Source organism: Typopeltis vanoorti, chromosome 16, assembly GCF_054136105.1.
Source record: "Typopeltis vanoorti isolate ZY-2024b chromosome 16, IOZ_Tvanoo_1.0, whole genome shotgun sequence".
Classification (NCBI taxonomy): domain Eukaryota; kingdom Metazoa; phylum Arthropoda; class Arachnida; order Uropygi; family Thelyphonidae; genus Typopeltis; species Typopeltis vanoorti.
In genome coordinates, this window is record NC_143564.1 from 74,165,850 (window position 1) to 74,183,685 (window position 17,836).

The 17,836-nt window shown below is 33.7% G+C and overlaps 1 protein-coding gene across 1 annotated transcript in view; it reads left to right on the top strand.

Moving 5' to 3' along the window:
* LOC150098133 (NBAS subunit of NRZ tethering complex-like) overlaps positions 1-17,836 on the top strand; it is a 1,063,858-nt gene that overhangs the window by 201,021 nt on the left and 845,001 nt on the right. Inside the window, exons 13-14 of the mRNA XM_090406267.1 lie at positions 7,286-7,429; positions 13,308-13,489. Coding sequence (XP_090262393.1) covers positions 7,286-7,429; positions 13,308-13,489 — 326 coding nt within the window. The remainder of the gene's footprint in view (positions 1-7,285; positions 7,430-13,307; positions 13,490-17,836) is intronic.

Genomic DNA, 17,836 nt, shown 5'->3' on the forward strand with positions numbered 1-17,836 from the left:
AGATATGGTTGCATTAATTTGCCAAAAATTTGGGAGACTGTTATCTTAAGAGCAACTCCCACATATTGTAATTTTTTTTTTTTTTTTACAACATTAGAGGGTGCCAAAATAGTACTAAATCTTTTGTCATCTGTTACTGTATTATTTCACTTAGTCACTGTTGTGTATACATGCTGTGTTGTTTTCTGATGATGCTGATTTGAAATTCAGCAAAATATAAGCAAGTTTATAAAACATCTGTTTATAAAATAGTTAATTTGGTGTTGTTAATACCATTAAAAATAAGTCATGAACTTGTATGAATGCTGCTTATGTTCATACCTGATTAGAGGAAGGGTAATGCCAATTCAATTTGCAGTTAGGGATAAGTCATTAATTTTTGAGAAAGAGCATGAGTTAGAGCATAGACCTCTGGGGATACTCCAGCGTTGATAAAGAATGATGTGAGAAACCATCACTAAGGCACTCAGTGAATGACCAGAGAGGAGTAAATTAGCAATTCAGTCACAAAGGGCAGGAGAAGAAAATAAAATAGTAGATTGGTAAGAAGATCTTGATTGGGCATAATCAAATGCCTCATAAATATCAACAGCCACCATATTAGTTTCTCCAAACTTCTATGAGGCATTTAATCATGCCTGATCAAGATCTTCTTACCAATAATCTGTTATCTTATGATAGTAGATAGGTAACTGCTGCTGTAACAGTTTCACCTTTTTTTGAGATACTTGGTAAAGATTACGCCATCTATATCCCAAAAGAAAATGGCAAGAAACGTTTTTGCTGATTTTTGGGTTCAGAACATTTTTGGCAATGGAGAACCTTTGTGTCCCACCCTCCATTGACTGTTGTTTGGTCTCTGGGTCATAGTGATAAAGCCATGTTCCATCCTTAGATTCTCAAGAGTCTTTGCAATGTTTTTGGCTGGTATTATTCATCTTTCATCAAAGATCATGGCATGCAGTGCATTGATGTTTTCAGGTGTGAGTGCTGTGGAGGGTCTTCCTGACCTGGGGGCATCTGTTGTCTCAGGATGCTCAGTTTTAAACTTGGCCACCCATATAGCAGCTGTTGGATATGCTGGAACATAGTTCCCTGAAGTGACTTTTCTTGCAGCATGAAAACCTTGATGACGGTCTGCACCTCTGTGTCTTTGAATTTCTTCAAACCTCTAAAATGCCTTTTTATATATACTAAAAGGAAAAGAACAAATTATTACAATTTGATGAAACATGGGGGTTAAAGGTTTTAAGATATGTTCTTTCTTGTGGTTATATCAGTTGCTTTAATATAATTTTTGTTCTAAGTGTTTATCAGAACCCTCCCCTCCCATATTAATATTAAGATTATGGGGGATTTTTCTGATCTTCTAAAGGTCAGAAGAAACATGATATAAGCAATGTGAATAGTAGCAGATAGCAGATGATTTGTTTTATTTGTCAGTAAGAGTAAAAAGACATACTGATACCAAGAAGTCTGACCTGTCTTCAAATGTTGTCACCATGGTACCATTACTATATGAGAGTGGTAGAAACAAGGAGGAGCAGAAGTTATTCCTATCTGCCTTAGTGAGTACCAGAAAGCTTGACTGTATTATAACTGTTGCAGATATATTACAGGATTACCTGATGCACTTGTTATCCCTCTACTTGAACTGAGAATTTAAATTGCTCCAGTACTGTGGGATAGTGAACATACATCAGAGGGAGAGTTGTAGGGCACATGTTGTGCAACAATAATTTGTCTCCATATTACTTAATCGAACAAATGTTCTATTGACTTTACAATCTTTTGCTGTCGCTCTTTCTACATCAAGTGGGAAATTAATAACTTATATGAAAGTGATTTCATTTTCATATAATGTCAACTTTTTCACATGAGCAATCATGTATTCTGTAACAATGGAAAATAAAGCAAACTGACTGGTGATTCTGCAATAGTCTTCCTATCATTATTGACACAATGAATTGCATTACAGAGTGTATAATACAAACTGCAAATTGCAGTGCCTAAAACATTTGGTCTGTTTCCACTTTTGCTTAAACCACAGTGAAACGCTGAATTCACAGCTACCAAAGGAAGCTTATAACAAAGCTTGGGATAAGCTCATTTGAAAGCAATCAGTTATTCCACAATAACAAATCTGATTGCTTTCAAATGAACTTGGAGTCAAACAGGATATATCGCTCATCATTGCCAAAGAAACTCCTGAATTCAATACATATCTTCTATAACCATATCAGCCAACACCAAAGAGGTCTCATCTCATTTTCCTTTCCCCCTCTTTTACCTTGTGGTGTCGAGGGTTTATTAATCAAAGAGGTTTGAGATAAAATCTGCTAAATAAAGGACTGATATATCACCTATCCACTTTCAGCCCTTTAACACAGCGAACATACAATTACTGATCCAAAAGCTGTTGCAAATACTCTCAGGAAAATTTTGTCAAAACATTTCCCCCCCCCCCCCCCCTCCTATTGTGAATTTCTGGTCCTGCAAAGAAGCAGGAAAAACATCAAAATATCTTTACATTGAGAGTCTTAGAACATTTACAATAGACCATTACAATAGCTGCTTTGCTTCAATATTGACCAGATTCTATAGCCGGATGACATTCATTATGAGATGGTTAATAAACATCTGTTATCATCTTCCATGGATTATTCAGAGTGAGGAATTCATGGAGACACAACACACGAGTTAGAATAATTACTTAACATTAGGAAAGTAATTCATTTTAAAATTTTATGCAATTTACAACCGTGTTAAAAAAACTTTTTTTATTATCCCAATGTTTCGATCTTCACATCAAGATCATCATCTGGAGCATACATAAGTACACAGAACAAGCTGACAATGATTTGATCACATGTTATTTTACTGCGTGACCTTTGGTGAAAAAAAAAAAAAAATAAATAAAAAAAAAAATAATAATAAAAAATATAAAAATAAAATAAAATAAAATAAAAAATAAATTTTTTACATCAAGCTAAATTCTGTTTTTACAATGACAGGAATAAACATTCTTTTTGATAGTTTTCTTTCAGAAACAATTGGTGTTCTATATGTTTCTGAAAGAAAACTATCTAAAAGAATGTTTATTCCTGTCATTGAAAAAATAGAATTTAGCTTGATGTAAAAAATTTATTTCTTATTTTATTATTATTTTATTTTTATATTTTTTTATTATTATTTTTTTATTTTTTATTTTTTTTCACCAGAGGTCATGCCAGTAGAATAACATGTGATCAAATCATTGTTTCTCTAGCTTACAGTTAATAATGTAACTCAGCTTGTTCTGTGTACTTATATACGCTCCAGATGATGATCTTGATGTGAAGATCGAAACGTCGGGATAATAAAAAAAGTTTTTTTAACACGGTTGTAAATTCCATAAAATTTTAAAATGAATACTGATCACCGTGTAACCCTAAAAGAAAGGATTAGGAAAGTAACATTTGACGTTTTGACCTCTGCATTGAGATCATCATCAGGAAAAATACATATGTATAAGATACAAGCTACATGATACTGCACTATACAAAAGTAAGACGAATCTAAATGTTTGTTAATCATTTAACCTAGCCTATTGTGGAAAAAAAAATTTAAATAAAAATAAATTAATTAAATTAAAAAAAAAATAATATAGATTCCATGGATTAACGGCTTTGTCTTTTTAACAGAGTTTTCTGTGAGCATGATTTCTGGATTCAGAAATTTCTGGATTCATGATTTCTGGCAGTTATTATTGCCTTTCCAAAGCCAAGCCAGAAACTCCAATAAATTGCCATCAAGTTGCTCTGATTAGCTGCCTGTTCTTGGAAAACGTGGTTAACTTCGTCTTATGACTTTTAGAAAGTGATGTTTTTTCTGAGGCACAATCTGGCTTCCAAAAACATTGCTCAATACTAATTAGATCATCTTATTCACTTGGAAATATATTAGAGATACTTCATTACAAATGTTATTATTGCATTTGTAATGGGCAGTTATTATTGCCTTTCCAAAGCCAAGCCAGAAACTCCAATAAATTGCCATCAAGTTGCTCTGATTAGCTGCCTGTTCTTGGAAAACGTGGTTAACTTCGTCTTATGACTTTTAGAAAGTGATGTTTTTTCTGAGGCACAATCTGGCTTCCAAAAACATTGCTCAATACTAATTAGATCATCTTATTCACTTGGAAATATATTAGAGATACTTCATTACAAATGAGTACTTGGTATCTGTTTACTTTGATATGACAGTTTGGAGGTTTGATTTATTGAAAGACCTATACAACTTTGGTCCTAGAAGGAATCTCCTTCTGTTCATCAAACACTTTTCTCTAACCAAATTTTTCAAGTTCAAGTTGGAACCAATCTGTTGATCCTTTCTCTATGAGGCAGGAGTCTCATGGGAGGGGTCAGTTTTTAGTGTTGTGCTATTGACAAAGTAAACTTAATAACAGAACTTCCTTCTGCCATAAGTGGTAAAAGGAAGAACTCTTTATGTGGATGACTTTACTGTTTTTTTTGTAGCAAGCATTTACTACCATTCCACCTGGGTGCTTTGAAATGGGTTTAGGTTTTGACCACAGAAGGCTGTTTGTAGGCAAGTCTGGAGTGTAGTGAAATATCCTTTGCACCTTATCTTTCATCTCCCAGGATTAAAGGTGGGGTGCCTTTATTGAGCACATACCTCTCCAAAGAGAATGCTACTACTTAAGACAGTATGTTTAGTGGTTCGATCTTATCTACCACCAGATGACTAGAATTGCAACTGGAGCATTCCAAACATCATCACCTAATCTGTTCCTCTTTATGGATGCCAATGAACCACCGTGTTAATTTCAGTGACACCTGTCCTTGAAGTATGCAGCTAAAATAAAATCCTTGCCACATTATTTCACATGGATAAGTACTTTTTGCTCATATTGAGAAACTTATATAACTTGCATCAGACTGCTCCATGTCCATTGAATTGCATATAATAGAATCAGTACAAATTCTAGGCATGAATGTAGACAATATTGCATGAATGTCTATAAACACTGATCTTGGCATAACTGTATTCCATTCTGCCACTTCTTTTTAGTGGAATTAAGGAAATATCCTGCCCTCTCATCCCTTCCTCTGTATAACAGCAGCCCTTTCAGACATATGTGGAAGAATACTCTTGATTTTTCCACCTATCTGCAAAATGTTCAAAAACTTGGATAAAACTCTAGTGGGATCTTTTGCTTTGCAAATAGCATAATATCTAATCACATTTCACTAGAATATTCTAGTTATATTGCCCAGCTGCATGCCAGAGAGCTTGTATTGTATTGTATTATATTATATAAAAATTGAAATGCTACCAAAAGTGTATTCTTTTCACGGCTCATTAAGTTGTCTACAAGCTTTAAACCTGATGTACACACCACATGTAGCATGCTCTTTTGAATCTAACATCTCTTAAATCAGATATGGAGGCTTTGCTTCGGCATTTGGCTCTTTTTGATTCTAAGCTATATTGAGATTGTGGTAAACAAGGCTGTAGATAATACATCCAGGACAGGCACTTTAGATGTTTCGTTTACATTCTGTAGACACTACATCTAAGAGGAAAAAACCCTACGGGCTTTTTTTTCCTCCCGCAACTCTGCCAAAAAACAGGAAAAACCAGCCAGAAGAACACACAATTTACAGCCATCATGCAGGATACTAGCAACTGTCTATCCACTAAACTGATTACAGGCAGATTATATGACAAAAATTAACATACTAATGAAAACATAATGGAATAAAGAGAACAACGCTGAGCTATACCAGATTAACCTGAAATTAATTTTAGCAGTCCATTCTGCAGGGTTTGCAGAGAGAAGTTGCTTCTTAGTTCCACTTGGGTCATACTCATCTTGAAGGTATTTTCTGTTCTCTTTTTTTGGAGCTATAGAATATTTAAAGCAATGTGATGAAGCTGTAAAGAGGATCCAGAGGCAAGAGACAGATCGATAGGTCTGTGGAATGCTCCCTATGGGAATAGACTGTCTGTAGGATTCCAAAATTAGCTGATAGATGAAGACGAGAAGACATGATAAAAGCGTTTAAGTTATTAAAGGAGGTCTCCTCTTGAAGAATGATGATATGCCTGTTTTATTCATATAATGCAGACGAACAATGTTGTGATCCATTGTTCGTCTGCATTACAAGTTCATATCTTAATGGACTGCCCTTATTTCTTCAACGCTTATTACGACACTTATTCTTCGACACTTATTATGTTGCTACTTTTAGCATCTTCCACTGTCTTTTACATCAAGGCAGATTTTATTATATCTGTCAGATGCATGTGATATTTTAAAATTTATTCTGTAGGACATTCATGTACATAAGCCTCTTTAAAGTTTTTATAAAGAGATGTTTTTTTAATACACTTTAGTAATAGTCCAGTCTATCTTTATTCATTTTTCACATTCTATATAGCTATATTTGCTGATATGCCATGAAAAAAGCTAGCATCTTTTGCAAAGGAATTTTAAATACCAGAAGAGCCTGAATCAAGTATAATGTTAATCTAGAATTAAAAGGAGTAGTACTACTACTTGCATTTAGCACATTAACTTGATATATTTTTTTTTATATCAAGACAAATCTACTATCATTCTTTCTAGGTAGTTTATTTTCAATTAAATTTTCACATCACAAGTTTTTAAATTTCTAACTTCTTGCATTCACATCAACTAATTCTTCTCAGTTTCTAGGAAGTCTTTTCAATACTGCGGATGGAAAGCAACCTTGCTTTCCATCCACAGTATTTTTATGTTACATTAAAGAACTTTTTAAGTCCCTTCCAATTTGTAGATACACAGTTAACCACTGGATAACTCATGTTAATTGCTACCATGTTAAGCATTAGTTAACTCAACCCACATTTATATCTAGTGTAATGCAGAAGGTACGATGCATTTAATAATGATAGAATTGAGTAAGAAAATACATGTAAAATTTATCTGTCTTCTGTTTTTATTGTGTTACTTACATTTTTAGTACGACTACTGCAGACTTTATTACTGTTATCAGTATTATATCAAATACCTTGAGTTTTACAAACCTAGAAACCTGTTTTTAGTTTTAATTAATAATATTTTTCAATTGAAAAGATCAGAGTAGTTCAGTATTAACACACCGAATACAGTATTATAATTGAAACAATAGCCAATAGGATTTCATTAATATCGCATAGAATGTTTTGCAGAAATAATAAAAAAAGATTATGGATTTCAGCTTTTGCAATACGTTATACTCTTTTATATTTTTTATAGGCTATCATTATTGCAAGGTGTTCTGGTGCTGTAACAGTGTCTTCTGTTCATACTTTAAAAAATCTACTGGGCAATTCTCCAGAATGGTTTGAAGCATCTCCTCAGGTCTCCCTTGCTCATGACAGAGGTTTTTTGGGGCTAGAGGTGAGGTTCATTTTAATGATAATTATTTAATTCTTTGTGTAACATGGAGCCTATTTGCATTTCTAGAAGTAAGAGGAAACATTGGTTATTCACAGTTATATAAGATCAAATGAACAGCTTGTTTGTTGATGTTACTGATTTCTCTCTCTCTCTCTCTCACACACACACACACACACATAGAGCAATGATGACATGTGCAAGATTTTTTAAGGTGTGGTTCAGTCTGAGCTCTAATCTCCTTAAAGAGGGGGGGGGAACTTACTTTATGCTTCCTTTTTTCTATATTATTTAGCAGACTTCTATCAACATATACTAAAAGTTCCTTGCTTGACTTAATTTCCAGTTTCCTAATGATAAATCATCGGAATAATTTTTCTGATGATGATGATGTTAGCACCTTGAATATTGCCCTTTAGATTCTTACCAATATTATTAATGTGCAATTTATACAGCAGTTGACTAAGTTTAGTGTGTGAAGACCCTCCAGTGATTGCTATAAACATAAATGCTTTTTTGAAGCCAGCTTGTAGACTGCACCATTATCTCTCTCTGTGTGTGTGCGCGCCAAAAAGAGCGTGAGATATTGTAAGTTTTGAAAGTTTATTTTTCACTTGGTTAGAGTATAATAAATTTAGTTTAATCCTTTATCCAAGTGTGAGCAAACAAAGTTTGCGCCTGAAAGTATCTTCAGGACTGGGTTAAGGTGGTACAACACCCTTAATGCATAACATTAGACATATCCGCAAGGAGATGTCTTTTGCATTATAGGAGATACTGAGATAGGAGTGTTGGTAGCTTGCTCCACCTTTGCAACGAGTTGCCCTGGTGTTGTACCACCTTAACCCGGTCCTGAAGATACTTTCAGGCGCAAACTTTGTTTGCTCACACTTGGATAAAGGATTAAACTAAATTTATTATAATATTAGAGCGTGAGATAGTTGTTTAAATCTTTTTGACTGTGATTTCTATTAAATTTCTGTACTGAAAAAGAAATATGCAAGTTTTATCTTAGATGTGTATGTTGATATTATAATCTGTTTATCACCTATCCACTTTCAGCCCTTTAACAGTGAGTGTACAATTGCTGATCCAAAAGCTGTTGTAGATACTCTCAGGAAAATGTTGTCAAAACACCCCCCCCATTCCCCCCTCCCATGAATTTCTGTCCCTGCAAAGAAGCAGAAAAACATCAACATATATGTTTACATTGAGAGTCCCAGAACTTTTCCAATAGGCCATTGCCATAGATGCTTTGTTTCAATGTCGACTAAATTTTATAGCCGGATGACATTCATTATGAAATGGTTAATAAACATCTGTCACCATCTTCCATGGATTAACTGCTCTGTCTCTTTAACATAGTTTTCTGTGAGCATGATTTCTGGCAAAGGGTAGTTATTATTGCCTTTCCAAAGCCAGGCCAGAATCTCCAATAAATTGACATCCAGCTGCTCTGATTAGCTGTCTGTTCTTAGAAAACGTGGTTAACTCTGTCTTATGGTTTTTAGAAAGTGATAATGTTTTTTTGAGGCACAATCTGGCAAAACCATTGCTCATTACTAATTAGATCATCTTATTCAGTCAGAAATATATTAGAGATAATATGCTATTAATTATTAAAGCTATAATTAAGAGAATTAAGTCTTCACCTTCTAAACCCTAAAAAAGAAAAAAGTCTAAAATAAATTCAGGGTAGATTAATTAAAAGCAGCATGTATTGATATGGACATCACACATTTTATAAAACATTGAATAAATAAATAAACTTTGATAAGGCCCAAATTAAAAGTGCACCTTAAAAAAGAAGTTACCGTAATAAGCTCACCTTACTGTATAACTTATTTATTTGATCACATCAGTACTGTATGTAGAATGATTTTACTGCTAAAGAGAAGTAAAATAATCTTATTTGCAATACTCAGCAATGAGTAAAAATGAAAATGTTTTCATTTTTACTCTCTTAAATGAAATTCATCGAGCACTATCATTAAAAATTGCAAGTTCTCTTTTTTTAGGAAATGTTTCTTCACTGTGTTAAAAAAAAAACATCAAAATAATTGAGATTTACTGCACAGTTTTAACATGTAAAGTGTTGTGAGGCAAGTTTAAATATTCAGAAGTTTCTTACTGACAAAAGGCATCTTTTGAATGAAAAACTTATTTTTTTCATATGAACAAGAAAATTTCTGAATTCAAATTCTTGGAATTCGTCACTTCAGCATTCCTTTTAAAGAATTGTAGAAAACACTTGATGCAGTTCTTTAATAGGAACGTTTTAGCTTTCAATTTCCTTTGAATGTCATAGCCTAAATCAATTTTCATTTTTTTTCCCTCCTTTCATCTCTAAAAATCACAATTTATACATTTTTATTTCTGTGCAAAAAAATCCTGTGGAAAAGGAATAATCTTTAGAAACTAAACTTCCTCATGTAGTCAGTTCTCAACTTATGACAGGGTTCCATCTGACGATCCTGTCATAAGTCGGAAATCATTCCGTGAACCATACGGATATGTTAATAATGAACTTACCTGAATGATAAAATGTGTGGTCTGTTTTGTTATATTTAAAAACTAATTTTCATCTTTGTTTAAAGTGAAAGGATACAATATACAAATTATTAACAAAATTAGTGTATAGATTGTATTGTATGTATTACTGTAATAAATAATGAAAACAGTGAGTACAATTCTTCTATACATTTAGCAGTAAAATAATCAGAGATTATTTTACTGTTAAGTGCATAGAAGAGAGAGATTTCTCAAACTTTGCAAAGTATCTGTTGAGTTTGGCAGCTTCACATATAGGAAAGACAGAATCATATGTGAAGAATATCTTGCATTTTAATGAAAAGATAAAAGACTTAAATATAGAGTCTTCTGACATTCTGACAAGTTTAAATGCAATCAGTTTTTTCACCTGCATACCTAGGGATGATACAGTGGATCTGCTTGTAAACCTTTTCCCACCAGATATAGTAAGACTATTCAAACACTGTTTGGACATCACTTTTTTCATATATCAGCAGGGGTGACTCGTGCATAGGCACTGCAGAGCTGCAGCACCCCCAATTTTTCTCCATATATAAATATATATATTAATTTATTTATATTTGCTTGTAATATTTAATTTTATCAACAACAATCCTATACAATTCTCTTATTCTGTATAAAAAATAATAAAAATCCATCTTGTAGCACTTAGGGCGAAGGACGCTAGCAGCACTGTATTTACCTCAGTGTCATATTGCTAGGCATCCAAGCATATGCACATCTAGTGAGATGCAAGCTATTAGCATAATGCAGCACTGTCTGTTGTGCAGTTCCACTGTTGTTTATATGCAGTTTGAACCAGTAGTAGTGTTCGTAGTACTTATTGTGTTTACTCCATCTCTTTAAATATCAGACATTACAATTAAAGGATTTAATTGTAATGTCCAAAAATTGTAAGTCCATTCCTTTAATTGTAATTAAAGGAATGGATTTTATTTTTAAGTAATTTTGAATTATACTGAACTGTATAATTTTATCGATAATTTTCATGAAACAAAACAAGAAGAATATATTTTATTTTTAAGTAATTTTGAATTATACCAAGCTGTATAATATTATCAATAATAAACTATTTTTTCATATTTAATTTTTTTAAATATTTTTACAATAATTTTGATATTTTATCCAAACATGTATACACAAACATATATATTTCGAAAGTTGCAGCACCCCCACAATTTCATACCACGAGCCACCATTGTATATCAGGACAAATATTGGCAACAAAAAAGGACTTGTCATGAGTTCCCCCACTATCTCCAGCCCAATCTCTTTATGGATAATTTTGAAATGAATGGTATCAAAAACATTATAAAAAACCGATAACTTGGTTATGTTGATGATATTTTCGTTATTTGGTCAGGAACAATGAATGACTTAATTAATTTCAAAGATTATCTGAACAGCTTGCATCCCAATATAAAATTCGCTCTTGCACAGGAAGATCACAAAATATCCTTGATATCCCTGTCAAAATAAATGAAGAAGTGTTGGGCATTCCATTACTTACAACAGAGCAGATTATTCTTTTACAATACCCATCACCTGAAAATTTACAGAAATTTTCAGTATACAAAAAATCCTCATACAGAGGATTTGGACTTCCAGTCTTAAAATTCTGCTATCTAAGCAATACAGCTTCTAAATTCCATAAAATATTGCAGACTGATCATGCATGTGCAGACTTTCTCCTGGTTTTCATCTTCCCCTGTTTGGAGTTAATGATTATAAAGGTCCAAAAGCTGAGATTGTTCCTGAATACTACAACATTCTGTGCTTAATTCTAAGACTGCTAAAACACTCTGGAATTGACATTCTTTCCATTAAAAAAAGTAAAATTTGGTACAAAGAAATCTTTAATCTCTTTCTCCATGAAGTTCCACAGTTGGGTACAGACAACAGTATTTTGTTTCATAACTTGATGAAGTTCCAAGGGTACTAACAGGAGAGATTTGCTAGGAGAATTGCATATGACTGCCTTCCAGTCAATACCATCAAATGGAGGTACTTTAACATCGGAGATCCAATTTGTGACATCTGTTACCGAATGGAAAGAGTGGAACATTCATTGTACAGTTGCCCTCTTGCCCTGTGTATTTGGAACAGACTATGTAATGTGTTGGGCATTCCATTACTTACAACAGAACAGGTTATTGTTTTACAATACCCATCACCTCTCAGTAATGGGAAGAGAATTTTGATTTTTATAATTAATGAATTAAAATACCATTTATGGAAGGTTAGAAAGAAACATGGATTTGAAAACTAGCAATATGATATCCAAATGCTTTATAATATTTTATTGTGGAAATTTTATTATTTAGTCAGATGATTTTTGTATTTAGAAAGAACATTCTAAGAGATAGCAAATTTATGACTAGATGGTGTAGACCACCCACATTATGCAATATTCATCAGTGGGAGATAAAATTCTGTCTATTCTTGCTATGAGAGGTTTTTTAAATAGTTCCATCCTCTTAATTCAATTTGGTCTTATAGTCAATTGCAGGGATGACTGGAGAGCAATCCCAGGCAGAGAAGGCCAACTCAAGGCAGTTAACCCAGATGGGGCTAACCACCTGGGTATTAGTCATCTTTGTGCTTTAGTTTCAATTGGTCTTTTGGTTGTTCATCGATACGAGAATGATGAAAAAGGAAAACTGATAACCTTTGGCTATATGATGATATAAAAGTGCTGAGGCCTTTTCTCTCTCTCTCTCTCATGCTATCTATCTGTCTTTCTTTCTTCTATTACCATCAGGCTCTCTTGCACCCCCTATACTAACTACTGTAGGCCTGTGATGAGCAACCCTTTACTTTTTCACCTCAATAAAGGTTGAAATCTGTCTGGGTAGTGACCATTCCCATAATGCACAGCATTATACATCACTAAGGGTATGTACTTTGCATTATGGGATACTAAAGCAAGTGATGTGAGGTCATTAGTCTCTATATACAAGTTGCCCAGTTACTTCACGTGTAAACTTTGCTTGCTTACGCTTGTATAAAGGATTAAACTAAGAATATAATTTCTTAGAATCTTTAATTTAAACTTAATCATGTGTGATATTCAGAAATGTGTATTTTAACTCAAATAGTGCACAAGTATCAAATATTTTTTGCTTCTTTGACTGATTAATGTTTTCTTTAAGCAGATATTTTCTACATTTTATGCATGCATGCACAAACTAACTTGAAATAACCAGTTTCTTGAGTATCACAGATAATTGACTGATACTGTATTTTGTGTAATTTTAAGTAATTTTTAGTTTTGAAATATAATTATATTCACCTGCTTATAATTGAGAAATTTTCTATTTGTTCAAAGTGTGAGAATTATGTTTCTACTAAAAAACGACCTCCTGAGCAAGATGATGATAAGCATTGGTCAGAGGATAGTAGTGATGAAGAGGAAGCATCTGTTTTTTCCCATACTACACATATAGTGAAAAAGGCAATATATTATGTTACAGATAATGAGAGATTCCAACCTCCCAGGAAAAGACCCAAGTAAGGATTTTTTTTTTCATTTCAATATGACTATATTAGCATAATGCAGAAATTTTCCCATGAAATGTTGAAGTTTTTTACTTAAGTTTTTTAAGGAAACATTTATTATGTTGATATATTCTCTCATATATTTTAATTGGCGAGTTCTTATTTATAAGGAAGGAGGAATTGATAACTTTCAGTTTAACATCACTATTACCTGTCCAAGAAAATAGTACTCTGCTGCTCTTCAACTGTGTACATTTTATTATTTAATCATTTTGTGTATCCGTATTAAATGAACTAGGCACATTGATCAAGGAAGAAATTTTTCCCTTACAAACTCTGCTGTGTCCTGGGAAATAACTGGTTAATTTATACCTGGATTAAATAAAATGTATATATTTGATTGCACAAACATAGCCATTTTTTTACTTGCCCTATTTTCTTTTTCTTTTCTGCTAATTATTTGGTTTTTCAACAGTTAATCTTGCATATAGTCGAAACCAGAAGTTCCCAAATGTTAAAAGAAATACCTAAGTATTTCTTTTATTCTAGAGGTTCAGTAGTTAGATAAAACTACTTGCTAAGTATTTATATCCTAAAAACTTAGTGCTATTTGCAAAAAAATATTCCTAAACTGTTTGCCACAGCATCCTGAGGTGCCAAGGTTCACAGTTTGAGAGCTACTGGTCTAATAAAAGCTTTACAAATTTTAATTTTATAAGGCTTTTTTCCTTTAATCACTCACGCAGCTATGGTGACTGAAACATATCAACTGCCTTACACTTTGTATCCATGTTATTTCACCATATCTCAGTGCTATTGTATTTGTAGATTTTGCATCCATGTTTTTGATGATGGAAATATGTCATAGTTCATTAGGTGTTTAAAATAGTGATTCATTTCATTAGGTGGTTAATTGAAATGGTGGGTTTTCTATTGTCACTACCAATAATAAACTTATGTGGAAAAAAAAAAGGAAGGCTTTTGAGCTCTTCTTGAAAATTAGCCCCAAAGTGGCATTGTATGTAAACATAGCCTAAATCAAGGCTCCAGGAATCCACTTGCAACAGGCAAGTTATCAGAGACATTTGGTGAATGAATTTTCAGCCTAGTTCTAAACACATTTGAGAAAATATTTCTCAAATGCGTTTAGAAATTTGAGAAATATTTCTCAAATTTTTGTCTGCCAAAAAATGTATTAAATAAGTTTTATTTCCAGCTCTCTGGAAATTTCTGGAAACCCCTGGATTTGAAACCCTTAATTCAAATACTGCAGTGTTCCCTTTTAAAGAATCGCAAAAACAATTTAAGTTACTCGTTTTCTCTAATAGTCATAACATAAAAACCATCATCATCAAATTCCTGACATGTACCCTCAAGGGGTGTATAGGATATGATAGTACTACATGAAAAATTTACATCATTACTAACTTCCTAGCTACAATTTTCCTCCAAATCAGTCTGTTATTTGTCAAGACTCCAACATTATCACATCTTATATTTCTATCGTCTAAGGCACTTTGTACCGTATCAATCCACCTATATCTTGGCTTTCCTCTTGGTTGTTTTCCTGCCAACCTGGCAGAGAACACTTGTTTTGCTAATCTTTCCTCACCCATTCTGTTCAACTGACCATACCACCTGAGATTAGCTCTGCTAACGCATTCCTGGATACTGACAATGTCAAGTTCTTTCCTAATATCCTCGTTTTTAATATGATATTGCCATTGATGCCATCTGTTCACACCTCTAATCTTTCTCAGGACTCTCATATCTGTGGTCTCTAGTCTTTAGTCAAGTGTTTTACTTCTGACCCAGCTCTCAGATCCATAAGTTAAAACTGGTTTGAACACTGTCTTGTATACAACGAATTTAGTGTTCCGACTAATTTCTCTCTTATTCCATATGAATTTATTCAATTGACTTCCTACCATACCAGCTTTGTTGATTCTGTTGTCTATTTCCATATTTAATTTACCATCTTCACTAAAAATCGTGCATGAGTAGCTGAAATGTTTTACTTGTTCCACAGGTTCCTCATTCAAAACACAGTTGACATTTTCAATGATTTTACCTATTTTCATCGTCTTTGTCTTTTTATTGCTGACCTTCATACCATATCTATTACAACAGCTATTCAATTTAGTCAGAGAATCTTGCAGACTTGTAGCAGATTTATTTAGAAGTATAACATCATCCGCATAAAGCATAGAGCTGACATTAACATCTCCAATTTTGATATCAGGTTTAATACCATTTTCCTTCATAATGTGATCCATATAGATAATGAATAACAGAGGGGATAATGTACATCCTTGTCTCACACCAGATTTAACATTAAACCATCTTCCTGTACTTCCTTCAATTCTAACTGCTGACTTACAACTCAAATAAAGACTAAGTATTGCTTGATATAATGGTCCATTGACACCATATAACTGCAGCGTATTGAATAGCTTCTCTCTTGCACCTTGTCATATGCCTTTTCCAAATCGACAAAACTTAAATACAGATCTTTGTTATATTCCCATGCTTTCTCGACTATTTGTCGTAAAGTGAAGATCTGATCCTGACAGCCTCTATTTGGCCTGAATCCAGCTTGTTCTTCACCAAGCTTTTCTTCCACAATTCTTCTCAACCGTTTCTCAAGTATACTTGCATAGATCTTGCCAGGAACACTCAGTAGGGAAATACCTCTGTAATTCTCACATTCAGTTTTATTTCCCTTTTTATATATGGGTACTATGAGAGCTCTACTCCAATCATCGGGAATTCGTTCCTCTGTCCAGGCCTTGTGCACTATGCAGTGCAGCCATCGTAAGTCACCATGCCTCTCTGGCTGAATCAATCAGGGTTTTCTTCAAGGTTTGCCGTTGAATCTCCAGGGTTTGGTTCCTGTTCTCAAACTCTTTCATCTTTTTTTTTTTCAATAATCTTTGTGTATTTTAGTGTACAGTTCACATCTAAGAGCTGCTCAACTTTTATTCGCTTCAAAACTTTCTTACATGTCATTCTTTTCAATATGAATTTGAATTTTATCCTGCTGAAGACTAAATAGTGATCACTTCCAATTTCACATCCTCTGTACACTCTGGTGTTCTGCACCAGGGAGAAAACATCACTATCAACAATAACATAGTCAATGAGACTTTCCTTATTCCCTGCTTCTTCTCTCCATGTGAATTTGGGCACATTTTTATGTTGGAACATGGTGTTAGTAATAACTAGTCCATGTCCTGAGCAGAAATCCAACAGGTATTTGCCATTATTATTAGCTTTGCTGTTTTCTCCAAATTTTCTGAAAATATTTTTGTATGTCTGATAATCATTTCCTACTCTGCTATTTAGATCCCCAACCAGGACCAACTTTTCCTTTTTCATTGTGTCAGTTGTTTTCTTAAAGCATCAAAAAAATTCTTCCACTTCTACCTTAGTAGAGCCTTCTGTGGGACCATAGGCACAAATAAGTCTCATTGTCCAGTTCCCCATTCTGATTTTGCCCACATCACTACTTGAGACTGCCTGCCATTCAAGAAGATTAGCCTCATATTTAGTGTTGAATACTATGGCTACCCCTTCTTTTTCCTTGATTTTCATTGCCTGAATGTAGCATTTTGTATTTATTGCTCAGAACGATCTCACCAGTTTTTGTCTTTTTTGTTATAGTCACCCCTATTATGTTGATCTGGTACTTATCTAATTCCTCAGTTAGCTCCGTTTCTTTGCCATTCAGGCTTCTTATGTTGATAGTACGATCTTTAACTGTGGTGATGTTGAGTTGGTGTGTGCTTTCAGATTTGTTCCAGTAGCTGACTTTTCGCTGTTTGCCCTGTTTCCCTGGCAAAAACAACGGGAGGGCCTTGTTTAACCGGCCGACGTTCCAGCCAGCATAAAATTTTGTCGTGTTGTACCATCATTTTGTATATTGGTTTAAGCTAATAAGAATAAAATTTGATCGGCTAAATCCTAAATTGCCAGCCCATCCTTGTTCGTTCAGTATCCAGGTAGATACCCAACAGGGTGCACCACGAAATGAGGATCGGACATTAGGTCAGAAGCCCTGATTGGTTCTTCGCATTCCTTTAAAGGCTATGTGGAGGTCTGATCTCAGTTATACAGCTTTGACCGTTAAGCGCCCCATCTCCCCTTTCTTCCATCATTTTATCTTCTTGAAGGTTCAGAAGTTTTTTCTTTCTATATGAAAGACTGAGAAAATATGAACAGGCATTAAAACTCATCTGCAGTATCTTTTTCCCACAACAGTTGTCCTGTCATCATTGTCACAGCATAACAATTGAAACCTTAAAGGTTTTCTTTTTTATATGAAAGATTTCATAAATATGTGCTATTGAGTTCCAAAAA